At 36.7% G+C, this 23,504-nt stretch overlaps 1 protein-coding gene across 1 annotated transcript in view; it reads left to right on the top strand.

Moving 5' to 3' along the window:
* Window positions 1-23,504, top strand: part of LOC136873995 (uncharacterized) — a 270,477-nt gene that overhangs the window by 164,914 nt on the left and 82,059 nt on the right. The window contains exons 9-10 of the mRNA XM_068227561.1: window positions 1,130-1,277; window positions 19,575-19,779. Of these exons, the coding sequence (XP_068083662.1) occupies window positions 1,130-1,277; window positions 19,575-19,779 (353 nt within the window). The remainder of the gene's footprint in view (window positions 1-1,129; window positions 1,278-19,574; window positions 19,780-23,504) is intronic.

Raw genomic sequence — 23,504 nt, 5'->3', positions numbered from 1 at the left:
ACCCCTTTGAAGATTAATGGTACTGGGTAGAGAAAGATATGGGCATTTTTGCTCTAAGTGTTAGCCCATTGGAAGTTCAATAAATTATTCACATGCAGACCCAGAGAACTTCTATTAATTTCTTGGAAAATGAAAGCCTTTCATGGCTGCAGATCAAAAATTCACTGCAATAGCACATGTCCTAACAACCTAAAAGCTTGCTGTTAATTATGTAAATTATCTGTTGTTCAGTGCTTCATGCAAGGCATGAAGATTTTTGGTTGCCCAAATTCTGGTGTTCTGAGAGTTAATGTTGCCGCTGAGGTGGAACCATGCTTCGTCTGGGAAGAAAGTATTGTTCAGAATGGCTACATTTTGTGTGAAGGTACAGAACCATTGGCAATAACGGCGACGTTTCTCTAAGTCAGGCAGCTTCAGCTCCTGGACGGTGTTGACTCTATACGAGCATAACTTTGCCACTTTCAGTGCTTTATGTCTGGACCCAGTTGATGCTCCCAAGTTCTTGTGACAAACGTCTTATGGATTTCTGTAGTTATCTCTCAGTGTGCTGATGAACATCGTGAAGGAAAGTGTCAGTAATTAATTTAGGTCTCCCACATTGTTCTCTATCATCCACTAAGCCCATGTCATGAAACCTGCATACAAAATCATACAAAGATGGTTTACCTGGTGAGGCTTCATCAGTAAATCGATGTCTCTATTTTTCCATACATCTCTCATAACTTTTGCACTCAAAATAAGCCTCCAATAAAGCAAGCCATTGAGCGTGCGTAAAATGCATTGTCGACCACTTGACCTTGTATATCTCACTCTGCTCAAGGCAAAAGCTGCACTGTTCTGACAACACTACAATCAGTTCTACCATGTCTGATAACATCTCATAACCAAGCTTGCCAACTTATTCCATCAGATACGTCAGCTGTAATTTTCCAAATTTAGAGACCAGTGGCTTTACGAACACCCTGTATTGGATCCTTTGTAAATGTTTGTATATTTCCCATTTGAGATTATTGTTGTAAATTTTGTACATAAGTGATTTATTGCAGATCTTTGTACTTCAGCACTATGCTGTTTTGATTCAGAGTAAATAAATAAAAGATATTTTGATTTCTGCTTGTATTGTTTTCAGTTTTTCCTTCGCCTGAACTACCTAGAAATGCATCGAACGTATGGATGTGCAGCCAATCCCCAGCGAGCACGCCCTTTGTGCGACTTTTGTGGAAGAAAATTCTGTCAGCCTCAGAAACTGAAAGTGCATATCAAGAGAATGCATAGTGGTAAGCAAATGTGTTTTTTGCACAGATCTTCTAATACATGCTAATTTAGTAGTGTTATTTATCATTGAGGGTGTAATTATTTCCAGTTATATAGTATTTCTGTTTCCTTTGAATTAAATCAGTAAAACATAATTAAGGAGAGGTTGTTTTACTTCGTTTTATATGATTAGAATGGTTAATCCACAAAAGGGTTGCTTTGGTTGAAATGTTGAGACTTTTTTCATTGTATTTAGCACTTTAAAAAATGTGTATCCTTCCATGTAGCTATTTGTTTCTCAAAAAGCCATCCATCAACATGAGCTAAAATGAGGAAATGGAATAAGTAGCCATATTACACAAACTTCTAGTCAAGAAAACTTTGGTTGGCCAACCGTGGTCATACTGTTCATTAATTGTTGAACATCTGTTCCCATGATAAGTGAATCTGATTGCTACTAAGGTTGTTGGCAATTGAGGTTGTGGTAACTCTATACCATTGTCTTCTGGCATCCTCCTTTGGAGTCAATCTGTGACTGCCCGCTTAGGACTCTAACAGTTAAAACAAACGTTGAACAAGAAAAAAATCTAAGAAAAAATAAATTATTTTCTACTTATTGCTGTACTCATTGCTAATGGGATTATGTTGGTGTGTTGGAAATCGATTATTTCAGCAAATTCCTTCATGTGGAGATGATCATTGGTATTTTCTCAGGAAGTCGGTATATCAGTCATGTTCTGGGAAGAATATAAGTACTAGTTTTAATGAATAATGTGGTTTGAGAAAATTAGCTAGAAGCAGGATCGCTGTTATCATTCTTCATACAAAAACTAGTAAAAGATATGAAAAATATATATTACTTTTAATATTTCGATATTTCAGTTGTAGCCTATCCTCTTGACTAACGAGGCTCTTGGATATGGTAGCTGCTGGCTTCCCACTGAGAGGCCATTGTTTACAGATTTTTAAAAGGAAAAGTCATATCCCTGCAGTTCAAATTGCATGTTAAATTGAAGTTTCTATGGTTACGATCACTACATGAACAGTTATCTACAGCTACAAGTCTGCTGAAGAACAGTACGATGGGTTTATCTTCGTATGCTTAACAAAAAGTGCTTCATACTTGTACTGTGTTTTAGTCATTCCATATTGGCTATTAGTGTCTGATATCATGTGATATCAAAATAATCTGGTCAAATCTGTTGGTGGGGTGTAAAAATAGTTGTAGAAATGCTTGCTTTACATCTCCTATTAAGGCATATGGGAACAATCTGAACCTGAGTATTACAGTTAGTGTTTCAGGAAGGAGGTTCAGTCCTATTTCCAATATATCATTTAAAGATAGACACATATTTGTATGAGAAGATGCATCAAACACAACTGTCCATTTTGTGTAATCTCCATTCTTCTTCTTGACAGCATGCTGAGGTAGATAGTAGGATAACTCTGGTATGATATCTGTGTCAACTGCCTCAGCTTGACTCTGCAGAATGTAAGTAAGCATTTCATTGTAGTACATATTTTTGTAGCTGACGTTGTTCTTGAATTTTCTTGTCAATGCTTGGAAGCGTTTTTCTGCATTCATCTGATTGTCCTTAAGAAGTGAATTGTGTTTCTTGGGAAGTGAAACAACTCGCCTACCGTCATCTTCACAGAGAGAATCGTGGAATTCATGGAGTATCTCTGCGTTTGTAGTACGTAAGGTTTTTGATCCTAATTCAGTATCCTTGATGCCCATGCTTTCAAGATTCCAAAACTGACGTATTTGGTTATCAAGTTTTGTAAAATCTTCGAGTAGCTCTACCTTATTTACGCTTTGTTAATGACGATTCCTGATCCGTAGCCATTAAGTATCCATCCAAAAATCAATGGAAGTAAGACAAATGACAAAGAGATTCTGATCGGAGGAGTGTCTTTTATTAGTTTCCAATAGTGATCAGTTCCGGTTAGTATCTCAATGGGCAAGTCTGGCGAATTATCTCTGGGGTCTGCCAACAATAGTTTATGATCGTGTGCAAGTGAAGTGATGTCTGGATGAGCAGAATACACATTGTTACTTTTGAGAGCAGTGATAAATGTTTGTGTTTTTGTCGTAAGCCCTTGAATGTGAAGACGAACTTGACGACGTTTCTCTGAAGTTGATTGAGTCGTTTCAAATTCAGTGATGGTGACAGCTCGTTCAGTGACAATTTCAAGTTTGAGCGAGTTGATAAGTGATGTAGAAATGAAGCTAGATTGACTGCCTGAATCCAAAACGCAACGTGTTACTTTACTCAATCCTGTTGGTCCAGTTCACCGAACCCGTGCCGTAAGTGCGTGTAGTCAAGTAAGTGGGTGGTAATTTGGTTGATTGTGAATCTTCAATTGGGTAAATTGAATGATGATGTGATTGCTTGCATTTAGAGCAGAGAGCTTTTCCACGTTTGCTGCAGCTTTTAACTGAGTGACCACGATTAAGGCACAGAAAGTATTGTGGTGTATTTTAAGTTTCTCAGTACAGTCCTTGTTCGTTATTTGCTTACAGTCTTGGGCCCAGTGTCCTCATTTATCGCAGAATGCACGGAATGTCTTCGGTGTCTCTTTTTTATCTGATACATTTTTTGTTGATTTTGTGTGTACGTGGAACGGAGCGGTAGTAGGAAGAAATGTTTCTTCATTGGGTGAATCACCTTGAATTTTCTTCAACCTCATCATTCAATAATTCCATCAACTTGGAGATATCGCCTTCAGAGAGTTTCTCTTTCTTCGTGAAAATTATTCAACGGTGGCAAATGTCTTCCAAAAATGCCCGGAGAATTTTGAGTGTAAGAATTTGTCCGTAGTTTTCTACATTCTCCCCCAGAGCCCTCAGAGCTTGTATGCGACGATTGCATTCCATGTATATGTAATTTAAGGAATCAAGAGTGATAGATCAAATGGGTTTTAAGATTATCTAAGAAATCTAAATGTGTCTGTATAATTCTATTTTTATCACCATATTTGTATTGCAAAATTTGTTTGGTTTCTTCATAATTTTCTGCATTGACGGTGATACCATCACCGAGACGTTTAGCTTCTCCCTCCATATAACCTCTCAAGAAAACAATATTTGAGGCGGAGATGTCCTGAGGTGAAACCTCCCGACCAGAATTAGTCTACCTGTTCAGAACACTTTTTAAGAGGGTACCTCCGTGTCTGACATACGGTGTAGTCTGATCGCTGGACACTGTTGGAGTGCCTTCAGTGGAGAAGACGTCGCCCAATTTATATCCGCTGACTGACGTCACACACGATTACGTCAGCGCGCTGCAGTCTACACCTCGTGGTATCTAGAAGCGTCGATGCTGGGCGGGTTGCGGAGCTTGCACGCGGCGGAGGACACACACAACACTCCCTGCTAAGTTTCTCTACCCATCACACTACTAGTTACAATGATTCATTCATCTCCATTACTATCCGCCTATGGAATTCTCTGCCAGCTGAAATTAGAGACATTCCTAGTACTCAGCTCTTCAAAAGAAGGTGTTGCAAACATTAATTACATGTAAGAACATAATCTATAGCACATATCTAAGATAATTTACTTTCTTCACATTAATATTAACCATAGGAAAGGACGATAAGCTTTTCCATTTAGTCTATAAGTATATAATTTTAGTATTGGGACCATACGCCATATTGCTATAGTGTATGGGACCTTCTTGGTCAAGAGTCAAATACCTCATCTGAAGAAAAAAAATTCCAAACTGATGGGTGAACAAATGCCCTTCAGACCATGCGAGGTTCAACCGCACATCTCTCCATTCCTGTGGTAACAACATCCAACCTCACAGAGCCATGGTACGTTCACGGCAAAAATAAAATAAAATTCTAATACTAACTTATAGGCATAACAGAGCGGAGGAAAATAAGGATGCATCAGGACTACAGCAAATGAGAATAGCAAAAGAAATATCTTTTTGAACATATTTACTGTAATTACTCTCATTAAAACACACACAAAATAGTAGCCCTGAATAATAATACTATACACGTCGGCCCAAAATTAACCCGATGAGTGCTTCGCCCGCCTATAGACGGGCTGACGCGGCCGGTCCACCAGTGCTACACCACCCGTCTATAGACGGTGCGCGGGAATTTTAATTTTTTTGAATTTCCTGGTTCACTTTCGAGTGCGAATTTGATCTCTGACATGTTTTGCCATCTGTTGGACATTATGTAGAACTAACTGATCAGAGATTATAGCTTCGGGAAGTAACTTACAGAGCTTTTTGTAGACATTTGTGGAGTTCATCTGTGATGTAAACAAACATGGTGCAACAACAATTTTTTGCTCTTGCAGCGATGTTATTTTGGATCACAGAATCTTTCAGTTATTAACCACAGTGGAAAGTGATGAAGGAGATCATCATTTTAAGAAATTGTTAAGCGATTTTGAAAGTGAGATTGATAGAGAGAGTGCCGAAAATATTGTATGTGAGAGAGAAACAGAGCCTCCTTTTAAACGAAAGAAGAAAAACATGGTGAGTACAACAGCTATTTTATCGCTAATTTTGTGGCGGATGGATTACTTTTTTTCATCAGAGTTTCAGGTAACTGTGACAGGCTCTGAGGGCCAAGAAGTGTTTGATGACAACTCAAAAATCATTGATTTTTTATTAACTTTTGTGCCAGTGGAGTTGGTGCAGATAATTGAACAAATCAGCATCACAAACAACCAGTAGAAAACATTTAACTGTCACCACATTCCAGGTTTGGAAAGTACTGTATTTTAAAATATCAACTTATATACTTCTAAGAAGTTACATGTATTAGTTGCCTACAGATTTTAGGAAATAATATTATTTTGGGCTCTTTACTTTGTATAAAGATAATGCATGCATGGGCACGTAAGTGTAATTTTGTTTTCTCTCAAAATAATATTGAACATAAGTGTAGGATTTTCCATTTGCATTTATATTTATAAACAAACAACATTTATAAACATTTTAAGCTAATCACCCTACTGATAAGTTAAAAATTGAGGCTTCTACAATTTCTTTTTACATACGAATGAAAAAACTCAGCACTAAGGTACCCAACAGTCAACTGGTAACTCAGCACTTATAAGGTTAACTAAAATCGGAGGTATGCCTCTGGTTAATTTTTAATTCCACGTTCGATGAATTATCTTTCTTTCATTTCTGGACCCCATGATAAGTGCATCGATTCCTTGAAAACTAATTTGAAATATTCGTTAATACATGTTTTTATTTTTAAATGCGATGATTTATCGTTAACCCATTTCTTCTACATTTGATGAAAATATATTATACCCCCGAATTCTGGAACCAACTTTGAGTGATCGCCTAACAGGCTGATAAAAATCCTAAATAACGCCATATAAAACAAATACATATGCATACGACACAACAGACAACACAAAAATAAAGCATTCGAACCCACATCACACAGAGCCAAAAAAGCAAACAACAGTGCAGAACCCGCTTTCGTAGTCTGACACATACACAATAACAAAATAACTATTAAAGAACAACGTAAAATAAAACATCTATACACAATGCACAACTCCTCTGGTAACAGAAAATGTGAATGGTGTATTTCATGGAAAAACTGTGTGACAAAATTCCTGGGTTTGCCTTGGAACTTGAACCGATGTTCTTCTGCACATCACCGGGGTCGGCTCACTGAAATCCCTACCTATTCATTGTATAGAAGAATTTAAAAAATTTATCTGGCATTCAAATAAATCGTATTCTCATACCGAATCGAACATAATGTAGTTTTGAATACAAATACAAATCTCATTCTGTTAACAACGGGCTTCTTTCTCTCCATAGTAAGGTTTGACATATTTATTCTTTTCTGTAGAGCTTGTCCTAAACGGCACAGGTGGAGAGATCTCCCTCTTCCTGGCATAAATCACCTGTCACTGAGTACCTGCCCCTTCTTGAAAGGCTAGCCATACATCCTTTTAAATAACCCAAAACCCTATTTAAAAGCGCAGCATTCTAAAGTCTCTTAAAACATTCAACCACAATTGATACAAATATTCTTACGTACGCTACACGTATGCCTACCTTATATCAAATCAAACCCTCATTTATCCTTACAGTCCACAGAATTTAATCGCCAAGGACCCGAGTTCAAACTTACCGATCGCACAGAAAATAAACACACTTTTTTTTTTCCAAACCTATACACAACACATCATTAAGATTATTACCTTGGCCATTATTAATGATATATGGAGAGATAAAACTTTAGAAACATTCCCTATCTAATTTGGGAGGACATGTAATCGAGCCCCAAGCATGTCACAAATCACACAGTATTCATACAGCCAATTATAGTATTCTACGAACATGCAAAATTTCTTTAAAATCAGAGTGCATTGCTATCCCCTTTATTAACACATCGGCGAAGGCATATAGATGACCCTATGTTCATGCATTAAGGATTTGAAATAAAATCCCCCAAATACAGAGGGGGGGGGGGGGGGGGAATGTTTGAAATCCTAAACAAAATAATAATTTATCCTCTTTACCTAAAGCACTCTAAAACTTTAAGATTGTCTCATTCTCTAATCCATGCTCTTGCATTACTATCAATTGGAATTACATATACCTGAAAATAATATCATGCTCCAAAATTTCTTCCCCCATCTAAATTATTTCTGTACAAGAAATACAATGACCGACTCAAAGTACTCCCTAGTTTCAAAAATCCATATTTATGTATTACAACTCTATCCTACATTATTTACATTTTTACAAGAAATTAAATCCTGCATTTATAACACTAAATAACACTTCATATCAGTGTACTTATCATAATATTAGGATGTCCATGGTTCGAGCCTCGAAGAGGCCCCTGGTGGATGGTTTAAGACACATGACAGATTATCACATGCGGAGAGTAATTCGTTCAGTGATTAGATTACTATATTAAAGTAGGGATGCCTCTTCTGGAATTTCCCTTTCTGAGTCTGGGTCCACAGCTAGCTTGGCTACTCTACTGACACCTACCTTATCTTCTGCGATGCAATTTGACTAATGCTGAATTTTTATATTCCTTTATAATTTTGTCAAACGTCTAAAATGCTCACATATGACTTGCTGACCTTTTCTTAGTAAGTAATGCAATCCTCTCAAAATAGCAAGTTAGCACTATTGTATTTCGGCCATTTTTAGTGAGCGGGGTGATTAGAATTTTGCCTTCCCTCTTTGTTCTTTCCTTAGGTAGCTTTCTCTCTCCAGGGATTTTTCACGCCACAAAGTATTTGAGACGGCGCCACCAGGTCGGGGGTCTTGTGCAATCGGATGCAACACAACTTCCCATATGGACAACGAAAGCTGGAAAACGCCTTAATTCCCTCAGTCAGTTGCCGATATGGTTACATTTATTACCGATACGGTTACAGTATGTTGTAGAATTTAACACAAATTAAACAGTGTATTATGGTTGGGCCTAATAGTAGGCTCTATAGCCTGAGCCATGCCATAGGAAACAAGACTATAATTAATAAATAAATAAATAAACAAATAAAACAAAAATACTATGACATGACTTTTATATTATGATTTATGTGGTAAATTTGCCTGCTCCCAAATTAAAATGTGTCACAGCATTGAAGAGTGCTATTTAGACTAAATTAAATCATCAAAGATGCGAGACTGTCCCATAGAATTCCTTCAAGAGAAACAAGTTAATTTAAGATATTTTTTTTTTTTTTAAATTACCTTATCTCCATCAGGTCGGTTTCCCCTTTGGAGTGAGAGCTGAAATAAATAGTCTTTTCTGACTGAGAACCCAGGTGAGAATCCAAAGCTAACTTCTCCTCTTAGGACATAAACCTCCCCGTTTGCACAAGACACCCTTCCAAAACAAGGGAGCAAATCAACCAATAACGTACCAAATTTTGCCAGGGCAGCGTTGGTGTCTTCAGGGTGGAACATCACACCCTCTGACATAGATCAGCAACAAGGGTTCTTTCTGGTGTCATTCCCACAATCTCTGATACTGACCAGAACACCAGCAAGTCATGCAAACAAAATAACCAGGCTTGCCATAGGGTGTTCAGGCAGTCTTTTTCACCATTTTACTGCACAGAACTGAGATTCTCTTTTCTTTATAATAATAATAATAATAATAATAATAATAATAATTTCAAGAAACATACCCCAGGGGGTAAATCTTCAGATAAATCCCTCGTCGTGAACGCCACGGCGCACGAGTTTCGTTCGAATTCTGGGCGAGATTATAAGTAATAAATCTCATTATTGTTCCGTATTGAAGATGACGTTAGGCATAGATATCAAGGATAATTTAATAAAAAACCACCTATTCAATACTTTCCACGTTTAATGTGGTTATTATCTACATGATTTTATGTAGACTTATTTAGGTCAGGTACATGTCTGGGGGAGACTCGACATCATGCAAGAGACGAGTCCAAGCGTCTCAGTGTACCCCGAAGAGTCAAAAACTCAGGCCAAAATCTAAAACCTTTCTAGCAACTTTCAACATAAATTCACTTACACAAACTGGCAAGCTGTAAACCCTCACCAAAGCTCTTCACGAAAATCAGATATCCATAATGGCCCTACAGGAAACAAGGTACCCAGATGAAGAGATTTTTGAATCCGAAGGCTACCGATTTTTCAAGAGCAAAGCGCAAAGAGGAATCCTCAATGGAGCTGTGATGCTTGGAACCGCGTTTGCTGTTAGAACCAAGATCCTTAAATTGGTTGCAAATTTCAAACCTGTGAATGACAGATTGTCTATACTCACAACTAAATGCGCGAACAAAACCTACGCCCTAGTTAACGCACATGCTCGTACAAACGATAAGAACAAGTCTGATCCAGATGAAGTTGATAATTTCTGGGACGTACTGGATGAAAAATTAAACAAAATCCCCAAACACCCTGTTAAGTTTCTTTTGGGTGACTTCAATGCCCAACTAGGTCGTGAACAGAAGTACAAGAAAGTTTTAGGAAATTATCCTGCTCACAAAAGAACCAATCCCAACGGCAAAAGACTGGTGTCCATTTGCGAAAATCACAACCTGCAGGTCATGTCGACCCACTTTCGCCATCTACCCAGAAAGCAAATGACTTGGCGTTCTCCCGTCCAAGCTCTCGGAGAGTTCCAAATTGATCATGTTGCAATCTCCAGGAGAAACAGTCCTGAGATTATGAATGTCAAGGTAAAGAAAGGCATCAAGGCATCAATGTGGCCTCAGATCATTGTATGTCTCTTATCAAATTCAAACCAATTCCCGCAAACACAAGGAAGACAACCAAACAGATCACACGCTTCGACAATGATAAACTTCAGCAAAGGGTCGAGGAGTTCCAGGAGAAGGCTAGACCAAATGACTGTGACTTTAACAACGCCAAAAGTCTCCTTGTTGAGGCCGCCAAAGACGTTGCAGAAATCAAGAGAAGCAAAAAGCATGCCTGGTGGAATAGTACCTGCGAATCAGTCCTCCAAGAAAGACTCAATGCGTGCAAACAGTACTACTCTACGAAATCAGAAAATGATTGGGAAACCTACAAAACCCAATGTGCCCAAGCAGCTAGGGTGTTCAGAACTGAGAAACGTAAATACAAAATTCTCTCATTGAAAAGATAGAACAAAACTTTAGGAAGAATGAAAGCAGAGAGTACTACAGAGCCTTCAAACGCAAACTCACTGGCTATAAACCACCATCTCTATGCTTTGAGCGAAAAGACGGCACACTGGCGACGTCAAATGAAGAAAATTGCAGCATTCTGGCAGATTATTTCAAGAATTTACTTAATTGCTCTAAACCGCAAAGCGCCATTGAGACCAAGGAACCCTTACTCAGGTACCCAGATTCCAGACCACCCGACAGAGATGAAATCAAGCGCCACATTGCCCGTCTCAAAAATAACAAAACGCCGGGGGAAGACTCAATAGTAGCAGAACTATGGAAATATGCCCCAGAGGAATCACTTGATATCTTGCAAAAGCAAATAGAAGAAATTTGGAACAAGGAGACCCTACCCGAAGATTGGAAAATAGCTTTGATCCATCCATTACACAAAAAAGGCAGCACGAAGAACATCAACAACTACAGAGGAATATCTTTGCTACCCGTGACTTACAAAATTCTATCACTTGCCATCCTGGAGCGTTTGGAAGCACAAGTCGAACATCAAATAGGTGAATACCAAGGAGGGTTCAGAAAAGGTCGCTGAACAGCTGAACAGATCCAAAATCTCAAAACGATCATCAGATATTGTACACTAAGGTCCAAGCAGTATGTGTCTGTCTTTGTGGACTTTAAGAAAGCGTACGACTCCATTGACCGGGAAGTCCTGCTAAACATCTTAAATGAATTTGGAGTTGATTTGAAACTGCTGGCATTAATCAGAGCCACCCTGACCGATACAAAATCCAAGGTGAAGTTCCACGGATGTCTCTCGCATTCCTTTGACATCAAAACAGGAGTCCGACAAGGTGATGGGCTATCCCCGATACTCTTCAACTGTGTTCTTGAAAAGATCATCAGAACCTGGCGGGTGAGATTACAGGAAACCAACTACAGTCCATTGAGAATAGGAACCAAATCCAAGAGGATTGCAACAGACTGCGTAGCATTTGAAAAATTAGATGGATGGCTTTTCCGGCGTTTGCTCTATTAACCAGCGTTTCGTCTTAGGTCTGACACCAGACTCTTCAGAGTGGGATGTGTCAGACCCCACCCACTGACGCTGGGGTGTATGCAGGTGAACTTATCAGAAGCTTATTTATGAAGCACAGTCTGATAACTGCATACGGGAGACAAAACTCCACAATGGAATTAATGCCCGCCTAGCAATTCCAAATGGAAATTCTAAGTTCCCATGAAGGGAATTAGATTTAATAGACCAAACGCCGGAAAAGCCATCCATCTAATTTTTGATCTGATTTTTGATATGCTCTATTGGTGGAAAAGAATCTAATTCCCTTCATGGGAACTTAGAATTTCCATTTGCTTAGCATTTGCCAATGATATTGCTGTTCTCTCAAACGACATAGAAACCGCTAGAGCTCAAGTTGAAATTTTAAAGGAAATTGCTGAACAAACTGGTTTGCAGATATCGTTCGAGAAAACAGAAGTAATGACTAACATCAAAGAGGCTCCACCAAAATTCCATACAAAATACGGGGACATCACCCGAGTAGACAAATTCAAATTCCTGGGCGAGATCATCATGAAAAATGGACTGGACAAAGAAGCACTTCAGGAGCGAGTACGCAAACTGGAAATAGCCTACCAAACATCCCGCACAATCTACAACAAAAAATGCCTTTCCCAAAACACCAAGATACGTCACTATGAAACAGTTCTGAAGCCAGTAGTTCTATATGCAGCCGAAACCCTGTCTCTAAATGCCAACAAAGGACTCCTTGAAGAACTGGAGAAAAGAGAACGCAAAATTGTGAGAGGAATCTTGGGATCCAAGTACAGAAATGGAATCCATCAAAAGAGATCCAACAAGGAAGTCTACAGCAAAATAGAGAAAATTACCGACACAATCAGAAAAATTATTATTTATAAGTTTCATATTCCGTATTGATTGGATTCAATGTAATAGACAAGAAAAATGTTCCACCGATCAATACATTTATTGTGAATGAATTATTGCACTAGTACCGGTTTTGACCGATCTTGGCCATCATCAGCTAGCACACAAATTTACAGTCATAGGACAAAATTACAAAAATGTTACGTAAGAGCATCCGGATATCTAATGAAAAATGGACGTAAAATATATTGCAGTATGTTGCGTTAAAATATCTCTGATTAAAACTTTTGCATTAAAATATCTCTGATTAAAAGTTTTAATCAGAGATATTTTAACGCAACATACTGCAATATATTTTACTTCCATTTTTCATTAGACATCCGGATGCTCTTACGTAACATTTTTGTAATTTTGTCCTATGACTGTAAATTTGTGTGCTAGCTGATGATGGCCAAGATAGGTCGAAACCGGTACTAGTGCAATAATTCATTCACAATAAATGTACTGATCGGTGGAACATTTTTCTTGTCTATTACACCATCAGAAAAAGACAGGCACGATTTTACGGTCATCTGAAAAATGGACGGAAGAAAGTTAACTAAAGAAATCTTTCACTTTTTTTATTCAAAACCCAAAACCACAATTCCCTGGTTTAGAAATACCAAAGAAGACCTGAAAATGCTACATATCTCAGCTGAAGACGCCCTTAACAGAGATCTCTTCCACAAGAAAATATTGACAAACGGGCTAAACCGAGACGAGCAACCGAAGAGAAGACACGGTGCCCCTTGGACAGAGGAGCGTAAGCAGGCCCACTCACATAGAATGAGGGAAATTTGGGCTCTAAAGAAGGCCAAGTTCAGTGTCATATGCAACAAGACTTAACGTGGTCCTTGATGGCCCCAGCGAATTATATATAATAATAATAATAATAATAATAATAATAATAATAATAATAATAATAATAATAATAATAATTTTCTAACTTACCAATATTTTAAAAAAACTTTAACATAGCTTTCAAAATAAATAACAACAATTCTAAAATATTTTACAGCATCCACACCATTAACACCAATAAAAATATAATAATAATTATTATTATTTTAAAAAACTGCAGAACAAAGATTGCCCCTTTACACATGCAACTTCAAAGATAATTTTATATGCATTTTATATACTGGTACAAATAGATTTTTGTAATAGAACTAAGAGCATAAAATTACAACCTAAATATTCAGTTTGTTCTTAAGACAACAAATATGTATTCAAACATTCCTCTAAAAGATACTGTTCATTTAATTCATAATAATCTAAATAGATACAGCAAACTTCGTAAAGTAGAAATAAATAATATTTTAATTTACCAAAATTTGTTTAGGAATTTTTTTTTTTTTTTTTTTTTTTTTTTTTTTTTTTTTTTTTTCTTCACTTTCAACAATATTATTTATTCACAGAATTGTGTACCAGTGGGCTCGCCTGTTTAAGGTATTTTGATGACATTTTCACTATAATAGACCACCCTGTAACTAATCGTGACACTTTATTCATTGCCCTATATTTAATTCACTTTAGATTCAGAGATGAACAGATTCTTTAATTATTTAGATCTTACAGTTACCAGAAACAACAATCATTTTACTTAGAATATTTTCAGGAAACCCACCCTAACTTCAAAGGCAGTAAGACAGGATTTTCAACACCCAGGTATCCATAAAAAAAAAAAGATGTTTCTTAAATTCACAAAGCTTTAAATATACATTTATCCGCTAGTAATTAAGTAGAAATGTTGTCGATAAAATACTTAACAAATTATAAAAAATAAACCATCCATTAAACTAGTCAAAGATTCAAAAGAAGGAAAGAAATTTCTTACATTTGTACAACAATAATAAAATTTTGCCACTTATCAATATTTTTTTTTAAACAAAACTTTACCATAGCTTTCAAAATAAATAACACTAATTCTAAAATATTTTACAACACCCACACCATTAACAATGACAGATATTCAGATTGAGGTATTTATAAATTCAAATGAACATATTGTACCTCCAGCTACATACACCAACCAGGAAGGAATTGTTACATAAATAATCAAGAGCAGATAAATGTCAAAAAATACAACAGAACAAAGAAACATGAACGAACATAAGATTGGTTGCAATCATAGTTTTACTTCCATCAATCAAGTTATAGAAATTTACTGAATATGTACAAAAACATGCATACATTACTACAAATTGCTTTACATCCCACGAACACAGATAGGTCTTATGGCAACAATGGTATGGGAAAGGGCTAGGAGTGGAAAGGAAGCGGTCGTGGCTTTAATTGTGGTAAAGCCCTAGCATCTGCTCGGTGTGAAAATGGAAAAACCAAGGAAAACCTTGTTGAGGGCTATCGACAGTGAGGTTCGAACCTACTATCTCCCGAAAGCAAGCTTACAGCTGTGCGACCCTAACTGCACAGCCAACTTGCTCAGTCATATATTTCTAGATCAAAGAAATAATCACAGTAGTAGATCAAATGAAATTCCCAAATGAACCAATGTCCTATTTTGAAGAACTACTTAATATATTTAAAAAGTCTAATGAATAACTACCAACGGGTGTAATGCTCAACAGAATGCAGCTCCTCCTACTTCATTCCTTGCACCCCTCTTAACACTTCCCCTCAACCAGCTGCACGCTTGCTTAGCAGTCAGTCAACCTTTGACAGGCCAGACGAGTGGCACGTTTTCCTTTCAATGGGAGTCTCAGGTCAACCAGAAGAGAGTACACAACCATCACCACCTTAGCCTTTTTCATAATATTATTCCTCTTTTCATTTATGTCAATTTGTTTTTAACTTTCAATTTTTTAGATGTCGTCATCTGGAACCACATAAAAACCATTTTAACGACATTTCTGTTCCATATTAACATACAACTCTACTAGATAAAATAGCGTAAATTTCAATAGGACATTCCACTCCAACAACATACGGCAGTTTTAATAGTGATTAGATAGCAGAATATGCTGATTTAAAATGGAACTATTTGACATGCAATATCGACTTAAAATCAAGAGAGAGGTCAGTAATCCATTAACAGCTAATAACTATGCCTGGATTTCTACAAATGTTTCTTTAGGTTGACGAAATTCATTTTTAATAAGATTTACACAATGATAAATTGTTGTACAACACATTCTAGTCCATCACAATTATTATTATTATTATTATTATTATTATTATTATTATTATTGTTATTGTTGTTGTTGTTGTTGTTGTTGTTGTTGTTGTTGTTGTTGTTGTTGTTGTTGTTGTTGTTGTTGTTGTTGTTGTTGTTGTTGTTGTTGTTGTTGTTGTTGTTGTTGTTGTTGTTGTTGTTGTTGTTGTTGTTGTTGTTGTTGTTGTTGTTGTTGTTGTTGTTGTTAACTTTACTGGCCACATGGGACCACTTGAGTCATTTCAAGTTCACTTTCTCTGTGTAGGTTGTACTGTTTGGTTCTTGTGATCTGCCCAGTACTTTTTCATTTGTTCCAATTAGAATTTTCTCAGTTCATCTGAAATTATTATAGCCCTTCCAGATGTCATTTCTGCTGAAAATTTGTGGGTCCTAAGAAGAATGTTAATTTTATTTTTGTTCTCTGCATCTGCTATCTCGAAACCAACTGCTTTGAGATCTTGCTGAATATATTCCAATAACAGACATACCAAATTTATACACAGTTGTTTAGGTGTGCAAATTGAATTAATCTCTATAATACCTTGTTATGCAGCCAAGATTTTGCAAGGATTTTTAAAAATATTTGTTCAATATGATAATTGAAGTTCAAAAATCTATAAAACCGTAACTCTCCCACAAGCCACTTACACTTGTGAAACCCTGTTCCAAATTTTAAAAAAATTAAAGAACTGATCAGCTCCTCAAAACTGAAAGAAGAATTATCAGAACTTGCGTAAATAAAAAAATACTGAGTCGAAGGAGCCTGGAGTATCCTTCCTAAAGAAACTGTCTATCGAGATATCGACCCAATCACCAGCACAATGAAGAAGAAAATAATCTTGTATTTCTTTCACATCTTTCAACTGCCAGGAAACAGGATTTTATGACAATTAGTGATAAGAAATCTTGGAAAGAAGGCAGGACAGTTGATTCACGAAATTCAGCACATCTGCAATCGAGTCTGCAAAACATAAATTTTTACATATTTATTCTTACAGAATTGTTATATCATATGACTACATTAATTATAAAGAATCGTCGCCATAAGACCTATCTGTGTCAGTGCGACGTAAAAACAACTAGCCAAAAAGAAAAAAATTATAAAGAATTAGAAAGCTCTGTAGGAAAGATGTGAAAACTTTTATATTAGTTGCATTCAAAAATTACTTAACGCAAATAGAATGCTCTGAATTATTGCCGAAAGTCACTATTTATGTTCCTCCTAGATGTATGAGATTTAATCAGTTGTTTGGAACTACCTTACATAGAAACAATTATACCTACCACAGTCCAATAGGGAGAATGATGAGAAGTGTGAATAAGTTAGATACTGATATTTTCAATCGTTTACACTCTCTACTAACAAAAATTGCCAGAAAATATAACAGAAACTTTGTTTATTTGACATACTGTACTATACTAATAATATCCTTTCATATTTCAGCACCAATTTCTCCCATATACCGTACGTAATGTCTTCTTAGTTAAAAGAACATCTAATATAACATGGTTTCATGCCATCAATAAATTATTATTATTATTATTATTATTATTATTATTATTATTATTATTATTATTATTATTATTATTATTCAATAAATTATTATTATTATTATTATTATTATTATTATTATTATTATTATTATTATTATTATTGTGGTGGTGGTGGTGGTGGTGGTGGTGGTGGTAATAGCGGCAGCAGCAATCTTTCCTTTCTCAGCACCGTTTCTATTTCAGACCATTTAGGTACCAGTACCTAGTTAAGTCTTGAAGTCCGACTCATTGGCCGAGTGGTCAGCATTGAGGCCTACGATTCAAAGGATCTCGGGTTTAATTCCCGGCCGGGTTGGGGATTGTCACTGCATCACATTAATTCTTCTGACCTGGGGACTGGGTGTTTGTGTATATCCCAACGCTTTCCTTTGCATATTCATACTACACACTACACCACCAACTACCATAGAAACATGCAATAGTGATTACATTCCTCCATACAGGGTTGGAGTTAGGAAGGGCATCTGGCCGTGACCCAATTTGCACCTGTGACCCCACAGATGTGGGAAAAGCTGTAGAAAAAGAAGACGATCTAGTTAGGTCTTGAAATTAGTGCGGACGTTTAAAATTCCTTCTGCCATTTTTACTGTTTAGCAGTTATTTTTGTTGTTGCTTGTCTACCTATTCTCTGATTCTCCATTGTTCATTTTTTACAGTTAGGGAGTTCTAAGTGTTATATATCATGTTCGATAGATTGAAAATCTTGTAAGTTATTTTATCTGAGTTAACACTGCAAAAAAATGGCTTCATTCTTATATTTCCGTGAATTTGGTAGCATGGGATGTCATTTTTGTTAACGTAGAATGCATGTTTGTGGAGGACCTACTTCAACAAAAGCAACACAAGAGCAGCATTATCAACAGCCATATACTGTAGCATTTACTATGCAGTTACCATAAACCATTGTTTGGTATAACTTCAGAGTGTGAAAAATAAGACTATTGATATATTACATGTTTTGTTTAACTATTTATGCATTTTGTACACCGTTCAGGCAAGTAATAATTGTCTATTACAACAAAACAGTAATGGTAGTAATAATAATTCTAAACACATTGTAAATAGTTATGTAATATTACTGAAACAGATAAAAATTATTATAAATAAAATTTCCCATCATCGTTGACCATCTCCAGTTGTGCAGATATGGTGTATGAGCCCCATCCATTTTTGGCTGTCTATGAACTACTGTTCTCTAATAACCTTCTACCAATCTTCTCCTCTCTGCTTGACATCTGTCTTTACTAGATCAGTCCATTTTTCCTCTGGGTCTCCCCACTGGTCTTTTGCCGTTTACTTCTCTCTCATATTCCCTTCTCGTAGTCCTTCTTGCTCTCATCCTCTTTACATGGCCAAACCACTTCAGTCTTGCCTTCTGGATCCTTTGTAGTAGAGAGTCTCTTCTTCCCACCTCCTCTCGTACTGTTTTGTTCTTGATCTTGTCCTTGCTGGTGTTTTGTATGATGGTGCATAGGAACTTAATTTCTGCAGCTATGAGTTTTGATTTGTTTTGTTTCTTTAACATGGTAGTTTCCAGGCTATACATGAGGATGGGTGTATAATAGGATTTATACAATGTCTTCTTAGCTTTCAATGGTACTTGTTTATTCCACATCTGTTGTCTTACCTTGTGGTAAAATTGAGTTGCATTGCTAATTAGATTTTCCACCTCGTATTTTGCAAGGTTGTTTTTTGATACTATACTACCCAAGTACTTCTCATTTACATATTCGTATTGACTTGTTCTTTAAAAAATGTATTCTACACATGATGCTTTCATGAAAACTTTTTTTTTTAAACAGCCATTCTGTTCTCATATTATAATATCATTGTCACATAGTACTGTTTTAGCATATCCTCATGGTTGGATATCTTCCGTAGTTTGATTACTGCATGCTCATACATTTAAGTAGTTATGAAAATGGTCATCTGATAATGTACATAATGTAAAAGATTTTTTTTAAGTAGCATATATAATCATAATTTACTATTTGATAACATTTTGATTATTCAATTTGGTTAATCAATGGCAGACATGGCTGAAGTCTTACGCGAGTTCCAGTGTAAGATATGTTTGAAACTGCTGGGTTCACGGGCTGCACTTCAGCGCCACATGAAGGAGGTCCATCACAAAGACATCGTAGGAGCTTGTACCTGTGACCGCTGTGGAAAAATGTTTCAGAATAAATCTAATCTCAAGATACACATGCTGACTCATTCTGGAGTGAAACCATTCAGGTATTTACAAATATTATTTTTTTCTCTCATTTATATGTTGAATTGTTCTCATTATTTTATTTTTGTCTCACCTACACTTGGATTCACATTTCCATTGTCAGCAAATTTATTACCTACTGAAGACTAGAACTGATGCTTTTAAAAAATGTACAGATGCTACATGTACCTTTTTAACCACTCCTGCCCTCCTGCCAATCTTAAATTTCTAGCAGTATCAGGAATCAAACTTGGCTCTCTGAAGACGGCAGCTAATGACGATAATGTTCACACTACAGAGGCGGACTGCTTATCAGTATATTGTTCTATGGACACACAGCAATTTCTGTTCTATATGAAGGACCTTTGTATACTATGGAAATGCCTCAAAAACATGCATACCTACATCCTTTTTATGTGTTTGTGTGATTGTATTGGGGTAGTGTGTGGATTTCAGTTTATGTCTGCAATGTCAAGAAGATGACAGCAAACACTTATCATGTAATTAAGTGCCTTTGAGTGTGGACATACAGTGAGACTGGGTTTTCTACAGAATTGGAACATAGCAGATCATCAGTGGTGGATACAATAGGAAGCAAAGGTTTCCCTCTGCAGACATGCTCCACCATTGCTACCCAGAAACACTGGTGAGTGTCTGTACAGAAGAAGTATTACGGCCACCCTGACTGACAAGATGGCCATCAGATGATATAGACGTTGATTCCCATAGGGAATGGCCGAGCAGGCATCAATTTTTGGTAGTGAGACAAAGTCTCTCATAGTGCATTGGCACTGCCGGTGGCTTCAATTAGCATACGCAGTGGCCTCCACGGTATGCACCAGCCATGTGTCTTGGTAGGTGTGCTAGGTACCAACTGACGAACCCAACCTAGCACATGGGGGCGAGGCGCTGGCAACCAGAAATGAGTTAGCTGAAAAATTTATAATGTCCAATAACAGACCATTTATATTGGTATTAAGATGGTGATCACTGTTACAATGAATGCCTGTGCGGTTTCGCATGAACAATAAACAATCCATTGGTGGTGGTGGTAGTAATTTTTGTTTTAAGTACAACTGGGCAACTATCCTTTCTAACCCTTTGGGATCCAATTAATTTCTGCCTGCATCCTGTACAGGTCCAATTTAATATTAAGCAATTATTATGGGAAGCAAATGCTCACATGAGAAGAAAACTGAATTCTTACATTAAAGATATGAACTGCACATTTCTTTTATTAACTATTGCGACCGTTCGTGGGATGCCTAATTCGGAGATGATAATAAATTTCATGATACGCTCGACTAGAATTCAGTGGTTTACATGATCCTCCACTCAGGGCATGGCCCTTCGGAAAGAAAGCGGTCACATCCTATCAATAATTAGTCTGATGATAATCTAACATCAGTTTCAAGATAATAAGTTCACTTAAATTAAGCATAAATGAAAATTTGCAGTGAGAAATTGGAAGTATAATAATTTTAATAAAATGAAATTAACTGACTACAATTGAACAACTGTATATGCAACAAAAAAAATAAATTATCTTTGTGCATCTCTATCGCACTGTATTAAAAGAATCAAGTCCATCTTGAAAAATAATTGTCAGTCATTAAGTTAAAATCTCATCGTTACACAACACTGATTCATTTAAATAAATATAAATTAATATAATGGAAAATCAGCAATTTCAGTCTCTATTCGTTCATCTTGTTTGTTCATTTCTGACGTATTACTAGACGAACCTGTCCTCCCTGCTCTACTTTTCTTATTACTTCATTATAATTACCTAACTAACTGAATAATAACTTGAATTTTCTAACAGCGCATGATAAACACCGAAAATCCATCAAATACATAATAATATTAGTGTTCCATAATCAATTAACTGCATGTCTCCATCCAACCAATGGCATCATGTGGCTGCACCTGAAATACACTACTAACTACTGACATATATAAGAAAACTATCAAATGCCAGACGATGTGCGTTGCACCGGCTCCACTCCATCCTGCTGAAAATACTTCTACAGCGCTAACTTACTACATCTAGCAATACCACAAGTTGATCTACAGTACAGGTGACAATAATCTCACAATCTAATTATCGTTCGAGTAGCTTGTCGAAGATCCTACTCGTATATTCGTAAATACATTCCGCTACCCATGATACCAAATTAACCTCGAGTCAGCTCGTATGCCTAACCAAACTCTTTGAAAAGTATTCAACAAACGCTACGAAACACGCTCATCCAATAAACTCAAATATACGCGGCGGAAATACCTCTCAATAATACTATCCTAACCATTGGCCATCTCAAAGAATTAAATTACTACCGCAATTCACCACTCAATAAATCATTCTCTACTTATACCGTCAACTATACCTTTAGATGACCCTACATATTTTACGCCACACAATGTCCACCACATAATGAGAACAATCATCATTCCCTACATAAATGAGCTAAATATCTTTGAAGAGCTTCACTATTATTCATACAACCATCACTGAATCGATCCACTAAACATATCACAACACTCCGCGGAATTATACATTATTATAAGATCACCACTTCAAATATCTCACACATCAGCACATCAAAACTTACCTGTGGCATTCAAGATCACACACGCTTCATAGCTGTTCCACTAACACGGAAAACAACGCAGGAAAGATCGCCTAACCCTAGTATTCACCAACGGAAAACGATATTCTAATATACGCAGTAGCATTACATGACGTTACCAACACCGTTAGCACGTTAGAGCATTCAAGTTATTTCACTTTACATCACCTGTGTGACATTTAAAAAAAAATCTACTTCTACTATAAGCATCTACAAGTAAACAAGAAGGGCAAGGTTCGACTACTCATCTGACTTCTTCGCTTCTCCATAGGTATTGGTAGTCAGGTTATTTTTTCAGCCATCTCGTCCATTTCGGCAGAGTGTGGATCCACCAGGATCCTACTGGTTTACTCGGACATCTCTTCTATACGGACTTTCTTATTCACAAATATAGGCAACATCTTGAGTTCAACCTGAAACTTGAACAGAATAGTTAGAGCGAATTCGTACAGATTTATTAATCCACTGTTATAGATTAATACTGGCCTGTGTAAATTTGTATCGCTCAATGCTATACTTAGTTTGTTAACGTTATTTCGGCCTCAACTTCTTAAATTTTTAAGAGCTTTAATTCGCATACAAGAGCTGAGCTCGCTATTTGTTCACGATCCTTTTTGTACTACTCAAGAATTGACATTAAAACAAATTCAAACTTCATTATTTCAATAATAATAACGAGGCTGCTTTCCATAAACTACATAACTACGATCCTGACTTCTTTACATATGGTTTTGACATTGAGGAAACGTTATCACAGAGATTCACAAAGGAACACATGCTACCATTGTTTATTCTTCTCCACTTGAAATACGTCACACCACACGCCTGTTAGATAATTAACTGTATATAATTCCGGCTCAAATCATGGCCTCCTTGACGTCTGTTATACTAGATGTAATGTCTGGCCTATCTTCTTCTCAGCTGTTACTGCAAATATTTACTGATACACGCTTGTGACTACACTGTTTTTCACGCGGTCCGATGTATACCACGGGGTTCTGAGCTTGATCTATCGATTCTCTTCCATAAGATCTACTATCAATTCGCGAGTTGTGTCGGCTCATATCTTACGAATATATAAATTCGCCGTGCATCAACAGTTTATTTTACCTCCATGC

Source organism: Anabrus simplex, chromosome 1 (genome assembly GCF_040414725.1).
Source record: "Anabrus simplex isolate iqAnaSimp1 chromosome 1, ASM4041472v1, whole genome shotgun sequence".
Lineage (NCBI taxonomy): Eukaryota > Metazoa > Arthropoda > Insecta > Orthoptera > Tettigoniidae > Anabrus > Anabrus simplex.
The sequence above is the reverse complement of the archived record's forward strand: the minus strand, read 5'-3'. Positions and strand labels throughout refer to the sequence as shown.